Genomic DNA, 14336 nt, shown 5'->3' on the forward strand with positions numbered 1-14336 from the left:
CTTGCTTTGCGTAAAATAGTGATCAAGAAAAAGTTATAAAAATAACCTTTAACTATTCAAATATTGGCCTTTTGTATATACTGGTTTTTATTTCTGCATCTCTCGATTTCCACTTTAATTACCTAAACATGGGCCTTCTGTATATATCATCTTTTTGTTTTACTCAATTCTTCATCTGTCTATTCTCTACTCTTTATATTTCGTGGTCTTTATTGCTGTATGCCACATTATGTAGTGAATGTATATACACTTTGTATGATACACACATGTTAAGGGGATTGTAGTAAACTGTTTTTTCAAACTTTTTTTTAGCCGAAATGTTGATATCACTATATATGAAATATAATATAATATAATATTGAAACATGAACTGCATCATCTGATATATAATTTACATGAATTAGGTTGCCGTGATCATGAATAATTCTATCTTTGGTCTATTGAAGTAATGATGTTTATTAAATAATCTGGGTGTTTGTATATAAGAACAGTCGGTAATCATCACAATGTTTGTGTTGTTTTATGTCTTATTTAGTTTCTCTGATGAAGGCAGGAGTGCCGAAACACGCGTAGTTCCCATCTACCGCTTGCCCTCATCATGTTATCTTCTGCGTGTCCTATAGAATCAATTGTGGACCACTGTATATGATTAATGAAAGTAAAAATTAGAGAACATCATGATGATTTTCCTTGTGTCATTATTATGTTTATGGATTATTGTTGTCACTTTAAATGGTAATATTTAAAATCTTGATTATGTCTTGGATAAAAAACAAGTAAAATAAACGAATAATTAAAGGTTTATACAGGAACAAAAAGGTAACAAATAAATCAAAAATATATGTTCTAAAGTTATGCTGTCCTCTAGAAAGAGGTCACTGTAAAGCAGTAAAATTCTTGGTGACTTGATCAAATTAAGTTTTGCCCGTAAGATTTGGTTTCAGGAGATGCACAGAATATGGTTGGAAAGCCATTGAAGGAATAAAGATATATTTTCATGAACATTGAGCAGTGCAATAGGTGTGGGGTGGTCCTTATAAATGAGTGAGCCAATGGCTGCATTCAGAATTGTCCCTGTTCACTTATCAGAACAAGGCAGAACACAAGTTATTTTCTTGAGTGTCCAAAAGCTTCAAAAGTCCTTAGTCATGAGCATATTTGAAGCATCTTTCAAGGTAGCACATGACAATTATATCATTATAAAATGGATTGCAATCACAAATGTCTCAGGGCCAAATTTAGACTTTGTGTACAGGTTACTGCACTACAAACAGGACAGATATCCCGTGCTCTTTATTACAAGTGCCATAGAATACCCTTTAAGCTGTAATTCCGGACATCTGTCTCTTACCTTTATGAATTCTTTTGCAGGTTGCTCACACATTGCCACTACCTCATCAATGAATGTTTGAAGGTTCCGTAAATCCTGGGATAATTTTGCTATGACCTCCATCTTATCATTTAGTTGCTGGTGGAGCTTCTCAATTCCTTCTTTAATGTGTGCTCTCTCTACTTCAATTTCACTCTGCAAAAAAATAGACAATATGACCAATCTAACAAAGTATACACAAAGTCACATTACATGGGTGGTATGTTTATTTAAATCTGCACTAAGAAAGTATTTTATGCTCAGAATTATACAAGTGAGCACAATCCTGCATAAAGTGTAAAATATTCCGATGGTATGCACGAGCAAGATTAAGGTCTCTGAATAACGCCTCAAAATCGAATGAGACTAATTAAAAGGTAAAGTAAATTTGAGTTTCTGGGTATTTGCCCTTGCTGGCGAAAAATGGATTAGGGATTTGTATATCCTTCATCTCATTCAGTAAAACATGCCACGTCCTAAATAAAACAGGTTTGACAAAGATATACATTGTAAAAATAATTATAGCTCAACTCATTTCCACACAGTATGTTGATTCTTAACCTTGGTTCCAAAGACCCCAGGTTGTTAGTGACTGTTTAAAAAATTAAATAATATTAGCAGATTAATAAAGTATATGTACATAAACAGCAAGGTATGAAATTTTAAAGAAACTAAATGTAAGGATCTTTGAACTTAGAGGTTGAAAGGGTCACTGTTGAATTTTTTGGCAAAAGAGAAACAGCAAATTGTATGGGGGGGTTGGTAGCCTAACATGAAGCACTGCTCTATGCTGACAAAAACAGAGCATGCTTTAGGCGCAAAAAAACAAAGGGGCATAATATGAATTGATATTTCATCGCTTTTTTGGCACATAGTGGCAAAAAAGCGGCACATTTTTTATTGCGCGTTTACAAAGACAAGCTAACAAGTGTTAGCACGTGTTTCCTTGCTACTTTGGATGTCAGCAATCAATATCGCTAATGACATGCAAAGTAGGCGTTCCTCCGATAACATCATGGGGAAACCTCGCAACAACAGATTTGCGGTATTTACAAGGTTGCCCCAGACCTGCAAAGCGATATTAGAAGTCGCGCTATAGCCCCATTTTATCGCAGGATTTCAACTCCCGCTAACAATCCGAATTAGCAATCTGTAAAATGGGAGGTGGATTGCATGGCTGAGTCCAAACCTGCCTATTACCAAGGTTTTCTGTATCGCTGGTAAATTATCGCTGCTTTCATGCCGATAAAGCATGTTCTCACCCTCTATCGCTGGATTTCACATCGTCTAGGTAAAAAGCGTTGATAATACCCCGCTAACCCGGCACAGAAATCCAGCGATAGATGGCGATAATGAAAATTGCGCTATGCGCAATTTGCAATATTTATCGCATTTACTTGATAATATGCCCCAAAGTTAATGCTAAAATCTAGCTACATTTTAAAATGCTCTAAACTCCATTAAATGTAAGCTTTTATTTTGTATATTTTCATTGTGAATTAAATACATGTATAATTTGCGTATTTGATTGACTTATTCCTGTTTAATCTTGCATATCGTTTAAGGTTGAAAGTGCCGAAATTGCCTATCTTGGGGTCCCCGTCTGCTGTCATTGATTCAGTGGGGGTACACAAAAGCCACAAGGTTGAGAACCACTGCACTATATGATGAGGAGGCAAGTTCAGAAAAATGAGTCCAGAATGCAATTTTAAACTATTATTCATGTAGAGGACTGGAGCTGGATTCACAAAGATATTCTTACATATCTGTTTCAATTATGATTGATGCATAATATGGTTTTCATTGGTAAATTGACATCCTGAATTACTATTTCACATACACATGCAGGTAATACTGCATGCTTGCAGAAGCATAGTAAAAGTTTCACAGGCCCTAGTGCAAGTCCCTGGACCAGGTACCACTGCACCTGCTGCACAATGGGTAGCTATATTGCTGCTCACTTAGTGGGCCATTGCAGAAGAGGAAGTCAGAGATACTGGCAAGCAAAGAAGAGTATTATAGTCTTCAGAGGTAGTTGGAGGATTTGGACATGAACAATTATGTGAACACCCAGAAATTTGTTGAGAGTGAGAGAGACAATAAATTAGCACATGTACAAACCTGTTGCCAACAGTATCAGGAGGTGCATATTATTCAGTCTGAAAAAAGTCTAAGGTTCAGCCAGCACAATTAAACTATAGATAGGAAAACAGACATGCAGCGATGTTGAGGTCATTAAACCTATTATCCAGTTCAAGAACCCACAGATTTGGGGCACGCCATCAAAAGGCTTATAAAGTCTCAGCAATGATATCAGCAATTTTGCACTTTATAGAAACACAGTAGTACTTCACAACATAATCTTGATTGAAATGAGGATTATTGCTTGATCACAGAGTTTCATGGCTTGAACAAAATTTGTTATGCAAAATATATTCTGTAACTTTTTTTAATAGTATTATATTTGCATCTAAAACATAGGCCCTTACTTAATAAGACTTTGTGGGTGTCTAAGTCCCATCAGGGACCACTCACGGTCCCTAACTGACACTCACAGTCCACTCCAGCTCTCCAAAGGACCATGACTGACATCGCTGGAGCCCTGACTCAGAGACTAGAACAACTGTGCAGTCAGAGTGGCACTAGCGATGTCACACAGGTGTTGGAACACATGCGGCAGTCCATGGAGACCATGGAGCGGACGTAGGCGGCTGCCACGGCTGCACACCAGCGAGAGGTAGCTGGGTTCCTGAATGACCTCAGGCCATCCTCATGGCATTGCTGCCACAAGGTCTGGTGTTGATTCCACATCTACGCCCCCTGAAGTGTCAGTGCCACACAGTGCAGTAGATATCCCACCTCCGGCCCCTGAGGTATCACTGCTACACAGTGCTGGAGACAGAACACCACCACCCACACTTGAGGCACATGAAACAGCACAGGACGAAGATGTGGAAGAATCTGCTATCGTGGTAAGAAGGAAGCAGTAGCATGCATCTCCGACATGGGGCCTGTGTCTGCTGGGTTCTGCCCTCTGTATCATCACCTTCCACTGTCCCCCAATATACTCTGTGACACTCACCTTGGACCTTGACATGGGCTGCCATATTCTGTTTGATCGCCAATGACACAGCAATCATCCTGCGGACTGAACTCTTCCTCTTCCTTTGGACTTGTCATTCCATGAAGTTCTCTGCCGGCCCCCCACGTGACAACATTGTAAAGGGGAGTTTTCTTGGGGCTGTACTGCTCCAGCTGCAACACTCCAATGAATGTGCATTAAACATTCATAATCACACAGATGTGTCATATCTCTGATCTTTCAAGTGTGGAAGTATGGATGAATGTAGGCTCAGTAATTCACCCTTACGTTCATGTTGCTCAAGTCATTGGACGTGCGTTACAGGGTGACACATTGCCGAAAGTGGTCTGGGTGGCTCTGACACAACAATGGGGACACACACATTAGTTATTTCCTTGTCCAGCCCAGTACAGAACCACGCCCAGAGCCCCAGGGTCATTGACTACACACCCTTATGCTGGACTGGCATACGCCAGGCCAGCCCACTCCGCTTACACTTACAGGGGGGGTACGACAACGCTACATATGCCAACTCTTCCCTGTAGTGATCTGCTTATCCCTGGTCTAGTTGTCAGCATGCCACAGCCACTCCCTCATGGCTGATTTACACCCACACCACACCCAACCAGCATATGCGTCACAGGACATGGGACCCTGCCAAAAAAAAGAGCTGGGCGCAAGTGATCGATGCCATTTTCACTCTCAATCTGAGTGCATCCATGTGGGGTCAATGTAGGCATGAGGGCCTAGGGCCTTGCAACATCACATTCCCCAGGATAGGACCTGACATGATGTCGTCCGCAACATGATAATCATAGAGGGTCCATGACTTTCGGGGCACAGACTTGGTGGTGCCAGATACACTGTGGCCAGCACAGGCACACCGTTACGGGACGGTGACTTTCTGTGCACTGAAGTAGGGGCACGTTAAGTGCTGAGCGGGTGTGCAGCCTGCAATGATGCCCCGTTCTGGCGGTCCGGACTGGTGAAGATTATTGTGAGCACGGCTAGATCACAGTGTAGGCCTACGCTAGTAGGCAGTGCGTGCCTAGCACCATGTAGTGTGGCCTCACGGGTCACAGAGTTGGTGGCACCTTAAGTGTAGAGGGGGGATAGCCTGCGATGATGCTGTGTGGACTGGTATGTCCTCTGCCATAGCGAAATCAAGACCCAGAATCAAATGTGAGACCTAGTGGCCCTCAGAGCAGGGCTGCATGATGTGGAGGGTACCATGTTTGTGGGCCCCGGGCTTGGGGCATGCACCGGCACGTGGTGGACCCTCTTTGTGACACGCCGGTGGTGGAAGGTGAGTGTGGTGATTGCATATCTCTTTAAGGTCTTTTAGAACTGTTATGTGTAATGGAACCTTCTGTACTGTACTGAGCTTTGTAGGAATGTTATGATTCATTATGCTGTTTACTGCTGGTTCTACTGCATGCATTTTCTATCTTATGAACTACGTGTCAAATAAATACTTATACACCACTTCGAAGAGTACGCTTTATTAATGAAGATGTCACAACAGATATGGCAACGAGATGGGCACAACTTGTAACATCAACTTCTACAACTTTTTCTTGAAAATTCACCGGCACCGTTCACTATTTTTTCCACTCAACGTGAATCGTGAGTAAACCAAAGGAATTTTCTTATGGAAGCACCTTCCCTTCTAACTCGTTTGTGGATTACAATGTTGTAGCTCCAACGTTCTTCGTTTATTAACCGTTGATCTGAATTTAAAAAGGGTTACCCTCGCGTGTACACCCATATTGACTATTTTGGTAAAAAGGCAAAACTAGACTGAAAACCCGATCGTGCTAAGACGATATCTCATGACTCTAAATACCACCGTGCGAGTCGGTTTGATTAGCTGTGTGCATCTTTGAAAAGCATTTAACGCTTACCGAATGCACGAGTGCAGCCTCGCTCTTCACAGCTTTGATTCACGCAGCGGCAACGCCTTTGATGACTCAATTCTACGCGCGCATACGTCCAGTGTATCTACATGCACCTACGTGTGTTTCTTCGACGTTGCAAGCGTCATTACGCTCGCCACCGCCATCTTGTGGTTGCTAGGACAACGCTACCACTGAAACAAAGAGCGTTTTCTCCAGACTTCGTGTGGGTATTTATGACTCATTCTTCTCAAATTTTCAAGCGCTTTCTACTGCAAACAGATCGGTTAGCGCATTTTACTTGAAGCTCTTCATTTCTGTTTCATTATTTTAAAATGCATGCAGCGTGAAGTCTATCCTTGAAGCTCATTCTTTTCGTTTTCTTTAAAAATAAAAGACAACAATTTTATTGTCAGTTTTTCAACAAATAATTTCTTTATTTTGTGACATTTTGCAACATGTCTGTTGAAGCTACTCCTTCAAGATCCAACCCAACAGGAGATACCAATCTAAATAGAGACACCCATCTACCTTATCTTCAAATTAACTCTCCTAAAGAATTCTTATCAATCCCGGGAGAACCAGTGGTGTCATGGTTAGACTGGAAGGAGTACTTTTTGAACTATATAGCGAACTTGGAGGATGTCAATGGCATTTTTACTCCTGAAAGAAAAAAAAGAATGTTATTGTACTCTTTAGGTCCTGAGGGGCTTCGCCTTTTTAATGAAATGCATAAACATCAAAGTGCGGAAGGAGATTTGGATGTTTTTAAAGCAGCTATTGTTGATCTTGATGACCATTTCTCTCCTGTAGTTTGTATTGCTGTCACCAGACATTTTTTTTTCCACAGGAAGCAACAAAAACATGAATCCATTGGGGAATATGTTTCTAGTTTAAAAAAATTAGCTGCAAAATGTAAATTCGCACAGTTGCATGACGATTTAATTAGAGATCAGATTGTTATGTATTCTAAAAATAGAACGTTGCAAGAAAAATTGTGGGTGGAAGGTGATAATTGCTTGAAGGATATTATTGCTTTAGTGAAAAAAGCTGAACTTTCAGAAAGATGTGCCAAAGTTACTCTTTCGCAAGATAAAAAGGAGGAGGTGGTTGGTAAAATTGTAGAAAAAAAGAATTTCTACTCCAATCAGAAAAAATTTGAAAAAAAGAAGCCAAATAATTTTGACAAGAAAAAGTATGAAAGCAGGGAACAGAAAAAGTTTAGTAATGTTGTGTGTTACAGGTGTGGCAGTTATGCACATTCCGCCACTTATGAAAGATGTCCAGCCAAAGCTGCTAAGTGTTTAAAGTGTGGTTTAAATGGTCATTTTTCAAGGGTCTGTAATCGCAAATCTAAACAAAAACCGAAAAGCAAGGTAGCTTGTGTTCAAGAAGATAGTGATAACAATTCATCTTCATCAGAGAATGACTCACATGTTAATCTTATAAAAAGAAAAGATGTCGTAGTAAACATTACAGATTCTTCCTCATCTAAACCTTTGTGTTTAATATCAGTGGGAGGTATAGTCATCCAGATGGCTGCGGATTCGGGATCTCCTTACACAATTGTCTCTCAAGATGTTTGGAGGGATCAGTTCGTTGACAAAATAGGTCCTTGGTTAGAAACCAATGATGTTTCCGCGGAAAGCTATACGGGGAATGACATTGATTTCTTAGGTTTTAGAACCTTAATGTTTCATTTTAAAGAAAGAAAAGCTATAGGAAAACTGTATGTAGCGAGAGTTGGTCCATCTGTCTTAGGGTGGAAGGACCAGAAATTGTTAGATATCATTCTGAATCCCAATAGCAAAGAACAAGTTTTAATTTCGTGTGAGTCTGAGGATACAAAAAAGTGGGTACTTAAGGAATTTCCTGAAGTATTTTCGAATCATATGAGAAAACTCAAGGGTTTTACTCATTGTATTCATTTGAAAGAAGGTGCAATCCCGAAAGTCCATAAAGCTAGAAATTTACCTTTTATAATACGTGATGAGGTTAAAGGGGAATTGGACAAAATGTTAGCAAATAAGGTTATTGAACCTGTTGAGGCAGCTGAATGGGTTTCGCCATTGGTCGTAGCTCGCAAATCCAATGGCAAGGCCCGTTTGTGTGTAGATTTGAGGTATCTAAATAATAACATTTTGGTTGACCAGTTTCCCCTACCAAGGATTGATGAAATGCTCTCATTGACACGAAATGCTAAATGGTTTACAACGCTTGACTTATCAGCTGCTTATCATCAGGTGGTTCTGGACAAGAAGAGTAGGCATCTAACATCTTTTTGCACACCTTTTGGCTGTTATAGGTTTAAGCGAATGCCTTTTGGGCTAGCATCAGCCGCTGCAGTATTTCAGCGCATGATGTCTAATCTCTTCAGCCATATACCTGAAGTCGTGTTTTTTCAGGACGATATTTTGATTATGGGAAGAGATAAGACACATCACGACACCATCCTTAGAGAGGTCTTAGAAATTCTCAGAAGCAATGGATTAGTAGCTGAAGGAACTAAATGTAAGTTCTCTGAAAGATCCCGTACATATTTGGGACATGAGATTGGCACTTTTGGTATCAGACCTAAGACGGAGTTGGTTGAAGCCATTCTTAAAGCAACTGCACCCAAATCCAAGGATGATCTGCGATCCTTTTTGGGCCTAGCAGAATTCTATGCGAAGTTTGTAAATAATTTTTCCCAAAAGACGTACGAAATGCGTCTTTTGATGAAAAATAAGGTTGTGTTTGAATGGAGTGATGCTTGCCAGCAAGCGTTTGAAAACATAAAAAAGGATATTGCTCAAGCACCGACATTACAAGGCTTTGACCCTCATGCTGAATCCATTATAACCACTGATGCAAGCGCTACTGGTATTGGTGGTGTCCTTACACAGATGTCCAGTTCTGGGAGTGAAGTGATTATAGCTTTTGCCTCTCGTTCGTTATCACCTTCCGAAGAAAAGTATTCGGTCATAGAGCGAGAGGCATTGGCGTGTGTTTGGACCATGGAGCACTACAGAAAATTTGTATGGGGAAAGAAATTTTTACTGAGGTCTGATCATAAACCCTTGTCAAAACTGCTCACCACAGAGGGTCTGTCCAGAGCTTCTGCTAGGATTGCTAGACTGTCAATGAGATTACAGGATTATGTATATGATGTACAGTATGTTCCTGGCACCAAAAATGTCATTGCAGATTTTTTAAGCAGGTTCTCTTTACCGCTTAAAGAATTAGACAATGAGCCATGGAATGATTACTGTGTGGCTGGAGTTTTTGACGATGTTCCTGGTCTTTCTAAACAGGTCTGGCAGAAGGAATACCAGGATGATACAATTTTGCAAGTAGTCAAGGATAAAATTGCTAATGGATGGTCAAATGAAGCTAAGGTTGATCCAAACTTGAGGCCATTTTGGGAGGTTGGATTGTACCTCCTTCTGGCATTAGAAACCAGATCATCGATATAGGCCATGAAGGGCACCCAGGTATAGCTCGTACCAAGAGAAACATTAAAATGTTGTATTGGTGGCCAAAAATTGATATCGATATAGAAAGGAAAGTTCGTGAATGTTTCAGTTGTGAGAGTGCAGACAAAAGCCAGAAGACTTTAAATCCTCCCTTGTCGTCCTTAGGATGCCCGAACTTACCTTGGGAGAGTGTTGCGTTAGATATCCTTGGACCTGTCTATTGGCAGGATGGGTCTTTAAGATACATTTTGGTCTTAGTTGATCTTTTTTCCAGATGGTTGGAAGTGAAAGTCGTTCATGTTGTGGATACTAGAACAGTAATTAGATTTCTGGAAGGGTGTTTCTTGAAAGAAGGTTTTCCAGCCTCTATTTTAACGGATAATGGAGTCCAATTCAAGTCTGAGGCTATGAAAGTATTTTTGGGCAATATTGGAATTGAACAGAAGTTTACAGCTTTGTATCACCCTAGGGGTAATTCTGTCGTTGAAAGAGTCAACAGAGTTATTAAAGGGGTTTTGCAATTGGCAAAAAGAGCCAATAAAGGTTTTGAGGATGAACTGAGCAAGCTCATTTGGTCGTATAGAATAACTATTCATGACACTGTTGGGGAGAGTCCCTTTGGTTTAATGCGTGGGAGATTTCCCCACTGCAAGATTAATCCAGGCTGGATGGGCAGGAGCAAAAGGTATGATTGGGATGTGGATCGTGTTAAGCACTCCATTAGTATCTCTCAGGATAAGAATAAAGAATTCTTTGATAGCAAATATGGGACCAGAGAAGTGTCTATGAGGGTTGGACAATGGGCGAGAGTAAAATCTGGAAGAAAGCCAGGAAAATTGGAATCCAGGTTTTCGGATCCTTTGCGTATCACCAAAGTCATGAAGAACACTGTTCAATTTGAGGATGGAAGCATTCACCACATGAGTCGCATAGCTTTAGCTAAGACTGGCTTTACCTCAAAAAATTGTGAGGATAAGTGTAGAGATTATTGGTGGTTGAATGTTTTTTCAAATTTAAAGGAGGGGGAGGTGCGGGATGTTGCTGAACCTCTTGATTATACAACCCTGCCTGGAACTAGCTCTTCCGTTCCAGAGCTTATCGATGGTTCCCTCGTACCACCCTGTTTTGATGCAAACACCATTGTTCGCCCTAGTCCCGATTCTCAAAATCCTGCAAAGGATGTTTCCGATTTTCCTTCTGCAGAGGACACACATAATGCTGGTGTTACGAAGTCTAGCAGTTTTGGAAGGCCTATTCGCATTCCCAGCAAATATGATGATTTTGTTCGTCTTTAACTTTTCTATTTATTTTCTTTCTTTTGTGTTTTTAGGAAGGGAGATGTGTGGTGATTGCATATCTCTTTAAGGTCTTTTAGAACTGTTATGTGTAATGGAACCTTCTGTACTGTACTGAGCTTTGTAGGAATGTTATGGTTCATTATGCTGTTTCCTGCTGGTTCTACTGCATGCATTTTCTATCTTATGAACTACGTGTCAAATAAATACTTATACACCACTTCGAAGAGTACGCTTTATTAATGAAGATGTCACAACAGTGAGCAGTGAGGCCTGGGTGTGCAAGAGCAGGCATGCACCCCTGGATGGTGGGAGGAGCTGGGGTGCAGCTGCCTGGGTGCGTAGGGGTGGGCATGCACGCTGGGCAGTGGTAGGGGCTGGGGTGCAGCTGCCTTTGTGTGCAGGGGTGGTCAGGCAATGATGGCATGTGCAATTGTATGACTTTGCCATTCATGTATCTGGACTCTGTTTCAGATGAGGGATCTGTTTCAGATGAGGGACCTGGTGAACTGCACTACATACCTGCACGTGGTTGGAGACACACCTGTGTCAGCAGGTGAGCAGTGAGGCCTGGGTGCGCAGTGTCGGCACTCTAGCTCCCTGTCCCTCTCTTCTTTTTTCTGTGTCTCACTCCCCATCTCTTTCCATCTTTCTCTCTCCCTCCCTCTCTTTGTCTTCCTCTTCCCCCTCGCTTTCTGTCTTCCTCTCTCTCCCCCTCTCTTTCCGTCTTCCTCTCTCCCCCTCTCTTTCCGTCTTCCTCTCCCTCCCTCTCCGTTTTTTGTGTTGAAAATAGAGTATATGATTAATCATACATCGTAAAGGCATACAATCTATAGTACATCATAATGAATCTCAAAATCACACAGGACTATTAAGAAACAGAAAATGTACAAAAATAGAAGTACAAATAATTGTGACTTAAAACACCATGAATGCATACACAAATACATTGGTTACATAAAGGTTCTTTTTAAAGATTTCCCAAAGAAACAGAAGCCTGACCAAGCAGAATTCCTTATTTTATTTACAGGTAGAAAGAGCTTGGCAGGTTAACGGAATACCAGAAATTATCTTCGATTTTTTGACCCATTATATGAATAATTCATAATCATCACATTGGGTCTTCATCAGGACTGGGACAGGAAAATAACCTGTTGTAATGGTTAGTAGCCTCTACAGTTCTTATCTGTACCACGCCTTGGATTAGGTGTTGGATAGTCTACAAAGGCACAAATGGTTCTCCCTTGGGACAATAAGGAATCGATCTACCAGTGAGCTAATAATTTAGCTTTTGAAAAGGCAATATTTTCTCTGAGATCTGGTATGGATTATCTGGACGGGGGCGTATGCCTCAACTCTCCCTCACAACTCGAGCAAACATAATGAAAGCCCTGAGCCCAGGTTCTGAGCTTGTGGATTACCCGTCTGTAGTAGTTACTTATTGCATTTACCTCTGCTTATTGTGTAATACATCTGGAATCCTATGTTTCTGGTGTTCCAGGTGGGAGAGCCTTTGTGTTTGTATGTTCTAGAAAAGACAGTTGATCAGGACCTGCATAAGATACACTTGTGTCTCTGCTTGGGTGTTCAACGGAGGTTAATTTCTAAATATACCATGAGTTAACCCTACCTGATGTCAGCCCTCTTTATGACATAGTCGAACACTGTGTCTGTGTAAAACTCTTTCATTTCCAAGTCTGTATGGAATCTGTACACCCCTAATCCTAGGTAATAATGAAAGGGCCCTGTGTTTGTTAAAATGTTCAGTTTATACTCACATTTTGTTTAGGGCTTTAAATTCCGTGGTTCTTTATCTGCACAGTTTTCTTGGTGCTTTTATTACACAGAACAACTCATATTGACTTAGTGAACAGCCATACAGCTCAGAACAGGCTACTAAAGATGGTCTCATGTTTTCCTTACTGAAATCAATTTAGCTCTGTGGAATCCCTTTTGTGGGAGTATCAGAGCTCAATAGAGTAGATGTTGTTTAATTTTGTAGGATCTGGGGGCCTAATATACCCACAGCAGGAATCTGTGTTTGATCTTAGGTTCAAAATTCAGAACCCATTGGTTCTATTAAGCCTTTCATCAGCCTGAAGTTAATAGAATGAGCACTAATGATTTGGGTAACGTTAAACTTCTGCTATTCATACCCCATGGAGTGAATGTGCACTTTACAATACTCATGCCATTTTGTTCTCAGTAGATAAATAATTCAGAGAAATAGGCGTGCATGTATTATTAGTCTGATGGTGGTGTTTGATCCTTAATTTTGTTTACAGTCCTATCCTCTCCAGAGTCTATCAAATGAAATTCAAATGAAATTACATGAAGAGCGAGCTGGCATGACATTGAGGATATTTGGAAATATCTTCCAAGCAGATGGGCCTATAAGAAATGTCATTCAAGTCTGTGAAGTGTTTGACAGACAGAGGTAAAATGTTAATTAGTTGTACAGAAAACGTACGTTCCTTATGTCAATCAATACACATAAAATAGATCAAACATATATGACTGTGATAGCTGCAGATATAAAGAGTAACTCCAGTGGGATCTTTTATGTGACCAAAATGTTTCAGAAGCTATCATTACATAACACTTTCAAAAATTAATGTAACAAAAACAATTTAGATTTGTGAGAGCGCAATCTAATCCTGACTCTACTGCCCAACTCTGTTGAGTGTGTTTCTTCGTAGTTCCCATTCCAAACACACTTTTATGCAGTCCTTGAAAGGGGCAAGTCTGGAAACATTTTCTGGGTGGTAAACTACCTGCTAAAAATTGGAGAGCATCCACAGATTTTCGAGATTGTGTTTTGCAAATATTGAAGGTATGCCACCTTAGAGAAACCCAGTTTTAAAGGTAAAACGCCATTGATTCTTGAACACAAGAATGTTGCCCTTGTAAATAAACTTATTTATGCAATTAAAGGGTTTCTTAGTTGTACAAATTAATTTGTGAACCTGGCCTAGGATGTATGTTATGATTAACTTCCAAAACGGGGTAGACAGTGGAACACATCTACATGCTACGAGTTTCCTTAGGTATCAAATATTAATTTTTATGATATAGAGGAATAAAAAATGTAGGATTATAGGTTGAAAAAATGTGCCTGTCTCTTATCTGTTCTCTTGCAAACCTTGACATCTTATTACAGAAATAGATTATCTCCAATGCACTCCTTGCTTTTCATATGCTTTGCAAATGTATAGCTAAATACTGTACGGGCAGTGCTTT

The 14336-nt window shown here is 40.4% G+C and overlaps 1 protein-coding gene across 6 annotated transcripts in view; it reads right to left on the reverse strand.

Annotated features, from left to right (window-relative positions):
- The window catches only part of LOC144770647 (E3 ubiquitin-protein ligase TRIM39-like), a 299133-nt gene that overhangs the window by 211286 nt on the left and 73511 nt on the right, over positions 1-14336 (reverse strand). For all 6 annotated transcript variants that reach the window (XM_078655353.1, XM_078655350.1, XM_078655355.1 and 3 more), the window contains one exon: positions 1352-1525. In XM_078655353.1, coding sequence (XP_078511479.1) covers positions 1352-1525 — 174 coding nt within the window. The remainder of the gene's footprint in view (positions 1-1351; positions 1526-14336) is intronic.

The sequence above is a fragment of the Lissotriton helveticus genome, chromosome 7, assembly GCF_964261635.1.
Source record: "Lissotriton helveticus chromosome 7, aLisHel1.1, whole genome shotgun sequence".
In the NCBI taxonomy this organism is placed as follows: Eukaryota; Metazoa; Chordata; class Amphibia; order Caudata; family Salamandridae; genus Lissotriton; species Lissotriton helveticus.